This window comes from Herpailurus yagouaroundi, unplaced genomic scaffold (assembly GCF_014898765.1).
Source record: "Herpailurus yagouaroundi ecotype Mexico unplaced genomic scaffold, PumYag 140, whole genome shotgun sequence".
Lineage (NCBI taxonomy): Eukaryota > Metazoa > Chordata > Mammalia > Carnivora > Felidae > Herpailurus > Herpailurus yagouaroundi.
Window position 1 is genome coordinate 16,739,280 of NW_024412395.1, and position 14,112 is coordinate 16,753,391.

A 14,112-nucleotide genomic window follows, 5' to 3' on the forward strand; every position below is an offset into this window, starting at 1 on the left:
TTAGCATAGATTTTTTTTTAACCCATCATAGTCTCTTAAGTCTTTTCTTTCAAAATTTAAGATATTCTTACATTGCTTCTATTGATAAGGTTCTTTGCATCTCAAAATTGGTAAACAAAGGGAGCAAACACTGGGGGCAGAAATACCAATTTAGAGCCTCACCCAGGATGTGCACCCATCATGCAGACATGGCACACCTTAAAACTTCTTACTGTACGACTGCCTTTTGAAAAAAGCATAAAGTAAAAGTCTAGTAAAGCAAGCACACTTCATGATATTTATCACTAATAACACATGCACCTCTTTATTAAGTGTCCCCATTTTAACTTTCTAAGAGTAATTGTCTTTAAATAGTATGCCCCCTTTAGCATTTGTACACCATACAGGCAGATGACTTTTTACTAGACTTCTTGACTTTTTTCTTGCACGGACTACAAATGAGCTCAGCTCATCCCCAAAGAACATATAAGCCCTTAATAAATTCTCTTCTTGAATCATGATTATTCCCTCCCATGGCTATAAAAGTGATTAGGTTGTCTAAAATGTGAAATACTAAGTTACAGAGTTGACTAAAATACTTCAAATTGTATCTCTGGTTTTGAGGTAAACAAAGTTTCATGTTTGAAGTTTTAGGTCTTAATATAAGTGCTATGAGACACAAGAGTAATGAGAAGATCTGCTTCTATGGGTCACAGACCCTAGGGGTACAACTGGCCCTCACAAGGAAATCAGAAAACAAGCATGATTGAGAACTACCTGGTTGGACCTGGTATAGTGGCCATTTAGGGTGAGGGCAGAGCCACTGGTACATGTCTGGAGTATTCTTGCTGAAGTGTTGTCCTCCTTAACTGGACTTGATTAGTGGAGATCTCCCCAATTGGTAAAACAGAGTTCATGGAGAAATGTAGGATTGAGAACTGGAGTGGTCTTTCTGTCCTAGGCAGATGGTTACAGATAGTGAAAACCTATGATTATCTCTACAGAGAGGACACATACGATACTTCATGAGTGAGTATTCAGTAAAGAGCAACGCCAGATTATCAAGGCAGCCGGGTTCCATAAAGCAATCTCCGAGGGCTCCTGGGCCATGAAACCAGTCAGAGGTTGCCAACCTCAGCCAACCTGACAACAGACGTTCTTATCTTAGAAGTTCTTTCTGCCCTGAGATACCGAGTATGCCTTTACCAACTACTTTACAATTTCAACCTATTCCTGATTCTTTGATTCGAGGGCACACTTCCATCCTCAGCTCTTTGCTGGATTATTCATGAGTTATAATTTATAATTCAAAAGTATTCAATATGCCATATAGTTAAAGCCTGAGGGGAAAAAAAAATTACAGTTTGCATTTCCTCTTTTCAGAGAGGCCAGATAGCTCTCCCCAGAGTTAAGAGGGTGGATGTGAGGTTCTAGAAATCCCTGCTTGCTGCCAGCCCTCTAAGTACAAAGATTCACAAAGAATGAAGGTGTGTGTGTGGGGGGGGGGGGGGGAGTAGATAAGCAGAAAAAGGCAAAAGGAAATTACTCCTTTTAACTTCATAGTTACTCACATAGCGATATGTAGTTATTGCCTAATAATCAATTCCTTAAAAAAAAAAATCACAAGTATGCTTAAGCACTAACAGGTTAGTAATTTTGTTCCATTAAAACTAAAATTAAATAGAAAGCTAGGGTAATTACCCCTTTCATTCCTTCTTCCACCAAAAAAAAGGCACTTCATCATTTCTTACTGTGGGTGTACTTCAGCCTCAACACATGCATTTAGATCAAGTGGGTCATTTATATTGTTGCCTGCTGGAGTTTTTCTCCTTTCAACTTAGTAGGGAATATTTGGTATCTTTATTACCCTAAATAAATCTACAAAATGCCTTTTGCTTGCGCTCTTTGTTCTAACTTCAGATAAATAAATCACATTAGGTTCCTGGCCGTCATATTAAAATAAGCATGGACCTAAAGATAATAAACGTGTTTTAAGCCAAATGTTTTCAGATTAGATAGAGGTAAATATCTCTGGATGACCCCTGAATCCTATTGATGTTGAAATATTTGGGGGGATTTTGAGAGTATTTCTTGAAGGAAATAAACCTGTTTAAGCTAGAAGTAGAATTAATTTCAAATCACCTATGGACCTGCGTGTATAACAGGATTCAACACAAGCTTCCCATGGCAGCCATAAATCCATCTTTCAAGTGGGGATACTTCCCCAGTTGTCTTGAAGGGCAATTTTATAGCTTCATGGGTTCACCCAATGCCTTCATCTATAGTGTGCTTTATTAACTATAAAAAGCTCTAGACCTGAATTTCTCATCATCTTATATACAGTTATATTCAAAAGTCTTAAAGGCAGTGCAAACTACATCTATTCAGTAACTGATTCTCCCTCTGCTCTCATCCCCTCAGATTTGCTCCTCTTCAGGAGTCAGATCCAACAGCCCCTCCTCAGGGAAACTCCTGGACTTCTGAAGGACAGTCTCCTAGAACCTGTTTAACAGATTCTTCCCCCTAGGCCCATTGAATCACCTTGATAAATTTAAGTGAATTTTCTTTCAAACAAGATTTGGAGTGAAGAGAAGGAGATAAAACCCATAGGGTTGTAAATAGCCTATTTGAACTATTTATTAGGTTAGGCTAAATAGACCTTCTGTGCTGGAGTAGCACAGTCCTTTAAAGGGTGGACAAATTTTATTTAAAAAGGGGGTGGGGGGAAGGAAAATCCTGTATATAAAGTTGATGCAGAGTTTCACTGTGGCATTTTTGATGTCTCCTTGCCCCAGAAGTCCTCGGTTCAAATACTAGGCAATTCCCTTAGTAGTTAAACATGTAGACCACATACAGGTCACCTAAATAAACTATAATGTTGATGAATCCTCAAGTACAAGGTCAGATATGAACCTGAGTAATCTTCCTGTTCCGTCAATTCAGTTACATTTCTGGGCTTAGTTCCATTAGTCCCTTCTGCTACTGAACAGAAGTCACCTTAGAGACAAGAATGCCACCTCACCTGGGTCTTCAGAGCTGTGAGAAGATACCTAAATGCTTCCTTGTCCCTTTAAAGCAGCACCATCAGGCTATAGTAAGCATCCTTTGGGATATGGTTCAGCCCACCAGCCCCCTGCACATTGTCTAGGGATGACATAACTGGTGAAGCATGTGGCAATACCCAATTTCCAGAGCTCTGATTTATTCTCCCTTATGCTGGGCAGAGGGCATGACTTGAGGCAATACTCTTATCTTGGCAGGGGTTTGAGACTGTCTGCATCTCTAAAACAACCCCTGGTGGGTAATTGAGAAATGACATTGATGGGTTTCCAGGGTGGCCCTTGTGCTTACACTTGCCCTATAATACAGCTATGATTTAGAAATCCAGCCCAAGGGTTGAGAGGAGGGGAAGATCATGCAAAGCACGCTAGCCCTGGTCTCCTTTGACCCCGGCAGAGTGAGACAGAGGTGCAGAGCTGGGGGACCATGTGCTCTTATTGAGTTGGCATAGCATGAGGTTTGCTTTCAGAGCTTTTATTGCTATTAGAGAGCACTGAGCTCTCTCTGTTTGCTGCACATTTTATCCCCCAGAGATAGACTCTTTTTCTCCTGAAGGGATTTAGAAAACAAATCACAGTTCTTATTTTATTTGGTGTCCACCATTAAGAATTCATGCAGAGCAGTTTTACTTGTTGCCAATTAAGATCTCCCAGTGGAAGTCTATGATTACAGCAAAGGCAACCTGTTTAATACTCGGCATCTCCTTAGTCTACATAAATTAACCCCATGAGGGTAGAGATGGGCTAATTCTTAAGATGCCTGGATAATTTGATTTTAAAATCCAAGATACACAGAAGGTAAATCTCCAAGAGCTCTGGGCTGGACTTTTCTCAGGGCATATGTGCTGCTTCTTCTCACTTCCAGTTTACAACTATAAGTCAATTTCTAGGTAACCCATGAAGAAAGCATTTTCTTTTCTCAGGAACAGAGTAAGAGTATGCAGCCTCTCTATAAGCAGTTGTAACATCACTCACATTTTACAGAAATTGAGATCAGAGCTGAAATGAACTGCAGGCACTTGTGCCAATTATCTCCACCCAAAAATGTATAAAGACATTGAAATTAGGAAGACCATCAATGAGTGTTTGAAATGTGGATCATTTCATTTGAGTGTTCACACTTAGATAAGCAACATTTTGAAACATGAGAATGAAATACTTTTTGTCCATTTTTTTTCTTATCTCTTAACTTAGCATAAGAATCACAGATAAGCGAGAAAGCAAAAGTAAAAGTCTATTTTAAAGAATTTTGGAAACAAAAAAGACCCTGAATAGCCAAAGCCATCTTGAGAAAGAACAAACCTGGAGGTACCACAATCTCAGATTTTAAGATACACTACAGAGTTGTGGTACCCAAAACAATATGGTTCTGGCACAAAAAGAGATACACAGATCAATGGACCATGACAGAGAGCCCAGAAGTAAATACATGAATATGTGGTCAATTAATCCATGACGAAGGAGGCAATATACAATCTCTTCAATAAATGGTGCTAGGAAAACTAGACACATCCATGCATAAGAACGAAACTGGACCACTTTCTTATGTTGTGCACGAAAATAAACTCAAAATTGTTTAAGGACCTCAGTCTGAGACCTGAACCATAAAACTCTATTAAGAAAACACAGGCAGTCATCTCTTGGACACCAGCCTTTACAACATTTTTATGGTTATGCCTCTTCATGCAAGGGAAACAAAAGCAAAAATAAACTACTAAGATTACCAAAGTAAAAAGCTGTGGTATAGCAAAGGAAACCACCCACAAAACAAAACAAAAAAAGCCACCTATTGAACAGGAGAAGATATTTGCAAATGATATATCTGATAATGGGTTAATATTTATTCAAAATATATTTTTAAAATGTATATAACTCAACATCAAAAACCACAAATAATTCAATTAAACATGGGCAGAAGACCTAAAGAGACATTTTTCCAAAGAAGAAACACAGATGGTCAAGAGACACACGAGAAGATGCTCAACATCACTATTCATCAGGGAAATGCAAGTCAAACCCATAATGAGATATCACCTCATACATGTCAGAATGGCTAAAATCAGAAAGAACTAACACATTTTGGTGAGAACTTAGAAAAGGGAAGTTGGTAGGAATGTAAATTGGTGAAAACACTGTGGATAACAGAATAGAGGTTCCCCAAAACAATAAATATGGAAATACCATATGGTCCAGTAATTCTACTACTGGGTATTTACCAAAAGAAAACAAAAACACTAATCCAAAAAGGCATATGCACCTCCATGTTTACTGTGCCATTACCTACAAGAGTGAAGATATGGAAGCACCTTAAGTTGCCACTGATAAATAATGTATGATTTTACACACACACACACACACACACACACACACACACACACACACACTCTGGAATATTACTCAGCCACAAAAAAATAATGAAATCTTGCCCATTTGTACCAACATGGATAGACTTAGAGAATGTTATGCCAACTGAAAAGTCAGAGAAAAACAAATACCGTATGATTTCACTCGTTTAGAATCTAAAAAAAAAAAAAAAAAAAATAGAAAAGAAAAAAAAATAGAAACAGACTCATACAGAGAACAAGAAGATAGTTGTCAGAGGGGATGGAAGATAGGCAAAAAAGTTTAAAGGTAAATGGATCAAGAGGTACAAACTTCATTTATAAAATAAATAAGTCAAGGAGATATCAAGTACAGCATAGGGATTATAGTCAGTAACATCGCAATAATGTTGTATGGGGACCAATGTAACTATACCTATGGAGGTGAGCATTTTGTAATGTATAGATATGTTGATCACTATGTTGTATACCTGAGACTAGTAACATTGTATGTCAGCTATACTTCAATAATCTTTTTTTCAAGTTTGGGTACACTAAAATTATAATTTTATCATTGGATGGGACAGGTCTCAGTGACTTTTATATCAATCAGGGATCTATACATCATTTTCAATTAGATATCTTACTTCCCTTGATGATGTAGGAAACCATCACATTTCACATTTCCTCCTTGAGGAAGCAGGAGTTAAATGCTTTACTAGGGCCAACATAGCCAATGATCAATAGCTGTTCAGATTCTTGGAATTTGGTGCTGAGGCTTGGGCTGCTCCTCAGGAAAATGATGATGAATTAGAAATTGCATTTTTCCTATATTTACATTCCCCTCTTGCTAATAACCTGCACTCTTCACACTATTAGAGGACCTTTTATTACAGTACCCATCCCAGTAGCAGTGAATTATAGGAAGAGGGAAGAAATTGTTATAACCATGTTTCCGTGTATATTTCTGTATATTCTGTATATATTTCTGTATATTCTGTATATTTGGTGACTGAACTGGATAGATCACTATTTCCCAAAATATGTTTCTTGGAATTTTGGTCAGAATAAATACTGCAAGAAAAATAGGATTTTTTTTAAGAAGTCAAAGTTCTCTTTTATACTCTATTTTTGAAACTCATAGCACATTTTAGCCATTTAAATTGCTCTGAGAAATTCTAGAATTCAAATAATTTTAAAACTTGGTTTTACCTAATATATTTCAAATTTGGACACAGAGGAACCCATTTATAAAAATCTGAACATTTACCCGGGGTATTCATTTTTCTTGGAATGGGATTAAGAAAATGTTCATAGATCATTTAGATCACAGGTTCTCAACAGGAAGGAAAGAGGATTCTGACCTCTGGAAAACATGTAGAAAATGTCTGGAGACATTTTTGGCTGTCACAATACGGGGGGGAGAGGGAGGTACTGGTATGTGGTAGGTAGAAGCAAGACATGATGTTAGATAATTTATAATGCAGAAGACAACCTTACTTTTACCCCCCTCCCAAGATAATGGTCTGGCCCCAAATGTCTATAGTGTACTGACTGAGAATCCCTAGCATAGATACAGCATGTTCAAATGGGACTCTGATCTGGGATCTGTAGGCTAGCAGGTGGCACTTTGCATTCACCAGATCTTGTCATTTAATGTTGGCCATGCAGACCTTATTCTTTATGTACAGACTACTGATAACACTGTCTCCAAGTCAATCTATGAAAATCTGAAGTGAACACTTTGATATCATCTGTTGAAGTTATCAGCAAGCTGTTAGGTATCTCTGTTATTTTACTGATTTCTAACTTATGCTCCTGAAAGCTTTCTATGATATATATGTATTAAATGCTACAAAGTGATCCATCTGTATAATTAGAGAAAAATAAGGTTAAACATGTATCTGTAAATATTGCATAAGTGTATTATTTTAACCATCATTTATTTCAAATAATCTCAGTGTTCAGTAATCTTAAAAACTAGCTTTACTTATAGCTTCTTTCTACAGAAAAGGAAAGTTATTCCAGAGAGGACACCCCATGGCCAGTTTGGGAAGGCCAGGCCTAGAGTCCAAGGCTCCAAAACTTCTGGTCCTCTTTCCTTTTCTATAATCATGCTGCTTCCATTTTCCACACTTAATTTTATATGTGACATGAAAGAGTTATTAACACCATAAATATTCATGAATTCAATTTGTATCTCCCAACTGTTTGTGTTTGTTCTCAACTCTTAATTTGAAGCTGCGAATGGATAAAGGTTTCTATCAAATGTTACAAGAAAGACATTCTCAGTAGTCGTTTTCTTATAATCTCTCTTGTCAGTCAGATATATTTAGCCAAATCAGAAATGGCAGCAGATGATACAAAAATCATTAAGTGACGGGGCACCTGGGTGGCTCAGTCCGTTAAGTGTCTGACTTCAGCTCAGGTCATGATCTCACAGTCTGTGAGTTGAAGCTCCGCATAGGCCTCTCTGCTGACAGCTCAGAGCCTGGAGTCTGCTTGAGATTCTGTGTCTCCCCCTCTCTCTGCCCCTCCCCTGCTCATGCTCTGTCTCTCTCTGTCTCAAAAATAAATAAAAACATTAAAAATTGTCAAAGAACCTTCTTATGCTATTCTTAACCTTCCACATTAAAACAAATGAACATGCAGAAATTTAACAACCCACTTCAACATCTAGTAAACCAGTTGTCACCAGGAATGTTGATTTTTCTTCATCAAGCAGGGAGGTGCAGAGCAAACTAAGTCAACCCAGACTTGTGGTCAGATCTTACACTGGATTTTAAATTCTGACTCTACCTAGTCAGATGAATTCACACAAGTTTTCTGTTAGTGTCAAAAAATGTCTTTTCTGAGCTAAATGACAGCTCATTGCTAGACAGCTATATTTAAACTTCAAATTTCTTTGCAATTTGAAAACCAGAGACAGATTATAGGTCTATTTCAGTAGAATACTAAACAGGGCCCCCAAAATAACTAGTTATCTTGAGAGTATGATTATGACAATATATCTGTGTCACAGCAGATGTTTTATGCTATAAGAAACAATGACAATCTATTAAAGACTAGTGGGCCCTTCTATAAAAATAAGCAAAGACTTAATTTTTGTATCCCATCTTGTATCAATCTTCACTGGGTCCCATTCTTTTATCATTAGCCAAATAGCAACAGTATGTCATGTGTCTATCATGCTTTTGATCAATACTCAAACACTATAGCCATCAATTAATGCTGACTACAATTATTAGAACATCTAAGCATTCAAGATTTGTCTATGTTATATGTAGGTTGAAGTATAAATGGGAGGCCATCAATTAATATCAGCAGCAATGATAATAGCCCACTTCATGAAAATTATAGCAGTTACAAATCAAAAGCATAATAAAAATCAGAAAAAGTTTATACTGACTTATGGGGACATTTGTTTAAGTGTGCTTGAGACATGACATGCTATTCTTATGATATTCTGCACATCACCGATTTTACCCTAAGTCAAGAAAGTATTTTTAAAATTTAATCATAACCAGAAAGAATTTCCCACCTTGTTCACGGTCACTGGCATATCCCTCACCCAAAAACAATTTGGCTACAGTTGCAGTTATGATATTGTAATAACCATCAGAAAGCCTACCACTTCAAGTCAATCAAGATCTGCTTATAAAATATAACCAAGTATAATTTCATGATTCAATAAATAGTATATAAATCTGCTATTATTGGTTTTCATTTTCTTTTCAATACTACCCATTCCCATCTTCTCTCAGGTAGTTATTCTGACTATTCAAATGCCATTGCCCTTTATTGTTATTCAAATGAAGCCTTTTTATTAGATCCTCTGCCACTATATATAAGGCTCTACCTCTCCAGCAGCAATTTTTCTATTTCTGAAGGAAAATAGAAGTGATTGCACACAAAATTCTGAGCTCTTCCTTTATGTTAGGTTAAGTCTATGCCTGAAATTGGATTTTCATTTAATCCTATCCAAGAAGACCAAAAGGTTTTTTATCAGCTATCTTATCAAAGCAGGAAAACATTCTTTTCCATGCAGGTTTTTTTGGTTCAAAACCCATGAAATCATAACTCCTTCCCAATGATGTATTTAAGACACACTTACTGACCAAATTAAACTCTAATTTGTTTCATCAGGTGGTGTTCATCTTTTTTTGTATATATTTTTCTTTAAAAAGATAGGGAAAACCAAATATCCTTTATAAATAGTTGGAATAAAATTTATAATTCATTTAAATAACTTTTACACCTTGGAAGAGATCTATGGGAAATATAAGCCAAAAGATACATAACTATAAACACACTGTTCCCAGTTTTATTAATACAATACACTGGTTAACAAAAGAAAACTTTATCGATACCAGGTTATAGCTCTAAAGAACATATCTAACAAATATCACACAGTTATATAAAATTAACTTGTATGTCTGTTAGCAGCAAGCAGACTCAAAAAATATTTTCTTTTGTTGTATCCTACGAGAAGTTTTTCCATGCACCGAAATAGACTGTTACTATAAGCACAGATCTGTTCTTAAGCAGGGAAACTGATATAAAGCACAGAACAAATGAAATTATTAGGCACTTTGCCTAAGAATTACAGTCCCTCAGAGAAGACAAATTTCAAGGTTATTAGGATTTGTTACAAGATGCATGAAGAAAGGGCAGAAGAGCCTGGTACAGAGACCAATGGTGATACATTTGGATGAGATTGGACAAGAAAGCCACAGGGTTAGCAAATATTTACCGGCCATCTCTGTATACAGAGAGAGTACTCTCCCCCACCCATGCTGCCAAGAGATAAGAAATAAAGGACTTCAGGGGCTTACTGACCCTGGGGAGAAAAAGCTAATTACATTAAACAATTCTGGCACTATGGGAGGCATCATGTGATTCAGCACTAGCATATTTATTCCAGATAACAGGAGCCATAGGAATTTAGGAAAAGCAACGGCAGATTCCATAAGAGCACCTATGCAGAGCATGACCACATAGAAAATAACATCATAACCATTTTGATCAGCCTCAATTCCCAAGAGGCCCCAGGGACCAAGTATCTTGAAAATATGCCTTTTATGATATTAACCTTTTTTTTTCTTCCAAATTACCTATACCAATGTTCTCCCATAACTTTCTTTATCAAGAATCAGAGCCCACCAGGAAGAACAAAAAACTAAACATGAGAGGCCTATAGAATAGCATTCTTAAAATATCCTCCTTTCATATGAAGAGAAGCAGATATTTTAAGCAGCTGTATTCAACTTTTTAATTACAGGAAAACTCACTCTTTAAGCAGGCAAGGGTGAGAGAATTTAGGTTCTAGTTTCCACAATGTAAGTTTGCTGTGTGGCCTTGGACAAATTAATTTCCTGACCTTGACAAAGTGTCATGATTTGAGCAGGTCCTTGACTTAAGCACAACTTTTGGCACTATTGCTTTACTTTCATTAAAGGTATAAAATTCTCTAAGGACCCTCTGGTGATTTTTGCTTCCAAAGGTGATTTTGACATCAAGTGTAAGAAGAAAGTTTACCAACTCCCTGACTCTGTGATCACACCAAAGCTATCAGGCCTGCTATAAGTTAAAGGCATGGATTTCACTCACCTCCATAGACTTCTGTGTTGTTCCTCGAGCTGAGTTAGAAGATGCTCAATATATTTATTGGAGTCCATGTATTCCTGCACATGTAGACACACAAAGACAAATAAAGCTCATTACAATAGTCACTGGAATTTGGATTATATTTCTCTTTGCAGAAAAGATTTTTGACAAAATAATCCCTGATCCCTCTCAGTTCTAGGAGTCAATGCACCTGTGACTTACATGCAGAGTTCCTCATAGATAAATATTTTCTCCATAAATTTGGATCATTCTATAAACAGAGAATTTGACTTCTACAAAGTTAGCATAAAAGCCCTCTTATTCACAGATGAAAGCTAAATTTCATGGTCATCTACACTGTGGTACACATATTTTACCGTATAAAAATAAGTAAGCCAATGATGCTGCTGACCTTATAAGAGTAAGAATAAAGTAGACAATACAGGTCTTGATTACACTGGTCTTATTATAATTACTTCCTAGTAAAAACACTACTTTAAAAAAAATTAGTATTTATTTATTTTTACTGTCTATTTATTTGAGGCAAGGGGCAGAGAGAGAGGGAGACCCTGAATCTGAAGCAGGCTCCAGGCTGCAGCTGTCAGGACAAAGTCCGATGCGGGGCTCAAACTCATGAATGGTGAGATCATGATCTGAGGCAAAGTCGGATGCTTAACTGACTGAGCCACCCAGGCACCCCGAAATATTTATTTATTTATTGAGAGTGAGAGAGAGAAAGACAGAGAGTGCGCACGCACGCATGAGTGGAGGAGGGACAGAGAGAATCCCAAGCAGGCTCCTCACTGTCAGTACAGAGCCCAATGTGGGGTTCAATCCCACAAACTGAGATCATGACCTGAGCCAAAATCAAGAGACAGATGCTTAACCAACTGAGTCATCCAGGTGCCCCTGAAAACACTACTTTTGAACTATATAGAACGCTTTATATATTCACTGAGCATACTGTTTGCAATGATGAAACATGTCCATTTCCCTTTATCTCTTTATATAAAAACATAGTCTAATTAGTTTGGGGTTTTTTACCCCCTTTGGTCTCCTAGAAAAAAAAAAATCTACCTTCTAAGAAGATATGAAAGCAAGGTATATATTTTTTCAATACGTCAATTTTTGTCAATCAAAATGTTTTCAAGAAACATTTCTGAAAAAATAATGAATTCTCTTACAACATGAGATTTATAGAAGTTTAAAGGTTATTAAAATGATTTTTTAATTAGTGATTTCTGAGTATGAGGTTCATATGCAATAGTTTCATTTGTCATCTATCAAGCAAAGCACAATGTGTAAAATTTCTGATGATTGGTTTCATTCTGAACCTGATACTTCTTTTACTTTCTCTCTGAACATCTAGCCTGCAATCCTCTGTGTTTATAGTATATCTATACTATGGAAGAGTATGCAATGATTTCCGTGTTAAGGTACCCATGAAAGTTACTGTTTTGTTTCTTATGGATTTGAGATAAAATGAGAACTTTGATTAATAATGATTCTTTCTGAAATACATTTGTTTTGATTAAGTGCTATGTTTAATCTATTGCTCCTATAAGAATATGTATTATAATGAGGGAGGGTAGAAACTACACAGTAAGAAGGGAGCTGATATTATGGAAAAAGTCCTTTCCTGAGTTTCTGGACCTAGATCTGCTCACGTAGCCCTTTTTACCTTTCTACAATATTTCAGTTAGACTAGATAGCACACCACATCCTTTCCTAGCTAAAACTGCTAATTCTCTAACAGTATAACTTTATTTCAGATGATTAGCGAAATAATATTCTTTTCCAGGTTAATAATTTAAACAAGACATTGAGCATATTAAATCCAAAGCAGAAATCTGTTAATTAAGAAAGTTTTAACAGTTTGCAGATATGGTATTATGTATCCTGATCAAGATTTAAAGATTTAGAACACTCAGTTACCAAAGGCATTAATTTTCAAATACACCCATGAAATAAATTTTAAACAGGTTCCAGTTAGAAACAAATACATAAATCTCAAAGTCATTCATTCATTTTTTAACTCAATTGTTTTTTTTCAAAATCTATTATTCTCCAAATGCTATTCTAAGTTTGGTTCATAGAGTAATAACCAAGAGGGAGAAAGTTCCTGCTCTCTAAGAGCTTACGCTCTGTAGAGGGAGGTAGTGAACACATGGACATCTGATTGGTGATATGCTATGAAGGAAACACACCAGTGATGAGAGAATTTAAATGGGGAAGGGCACCTCCCTGGTATAAGGTGGTTGGAAAGAGATCCAAACAAATGATATTTGAGCTAAGACCTGGAAGAGAAGAAGGAGGTAGGCATATAGAGAAAAGAGAGAGGAGTGAAAGGAAACAGCATATGCAAACATCCCCAATATGTGGTGCTAAAGGAACAGAAAGAAAGGCAGTGGGGCTGGAAACAGAGTGACTATGGTATGGAGTCTAAAATACAGTTAACAAGCTAAGCGGGGCCAAAGCATGAGCAAGCAAGCTCTGGAAAACGGTTTGCACTAAAACCCATAGATTTGTTATTTTGTTCACTCTTCTCAGCTCAAGCAAGAGGATGAAGCTGAAAGGTATGTGATTATAGATAAGGATCTTTCAATCAAGAGTTAGGTTCAAATCCTAGTTTTGGTACTTACCTAGCTATGTTCCCTAGGTCAATTATTTAATCTCTCCAAGCTTTATTTCCATCATCTTCAGAGAGAGAACTCATGGTCAATTTACAGAGGTGTTCTAAGAATTTAATAGTTTAAGTATGCATATATTATAGTGTCTGCCAAGAGGTAAGCATAGCCTTTTTCATAATACCACTCACCTCTTCTCAAAGGCAAATCACTTCACAATGTGAAGGTAATATCCATTTTCTCTTATCTTACCCAACATCAAATTTTTGAGTGTATGCTTCTTCAATTACAGTTGCTGAATAATAGAATAGGATGTTAGACAGAGATGAATAGTAATAATACAGATTTTCAACCATTAAATGTAGGGGCCACTGAATTGGGATTTACAAGCTATTTCAAGTAATGATATGGGCTGTTTCAATTTAAAGTAGCTTCACCTGGGGTGCCTGGGTGGCTCAGACATTTGAGCATCCAACTCCCGATTTTGCCTCAGGTCATGATTTCAGTGTCATGGTATCA

At 36.7% G+C, this 14,112-nt stretch overlaps 1 protein-coding gene across 7 annotated transcripts in view; it reads right to left on the reverse strand.

The window, feature by feature from the left end:
- Positions 1-14,112, reverse strand: part of NCKAP5 (NCK associated protein 5) — a 983,894-nt gene that overhangs the window by 615,168 nt on the left and 354,614 nt on the right. For 6 of the 7 annotated variants that reach the window (XM_040474891.1, XM_040474892.1, XM_040474890.1 and 3 more), the window contains one exon: positions 10,970-11,043. The exons of the other annotated variant lie outside the window; for it this stretch is intronic. In XM_040474891.1, the coding sequence (XP_040330825.1) occupies positions 10,970-11,043 (74 nt within the window). The remainder of the gene's footprint in view (positions 1-10,969; positions 11,044-14,112) is intronic. 7 annotated transcript variants of the gene reach the window in all.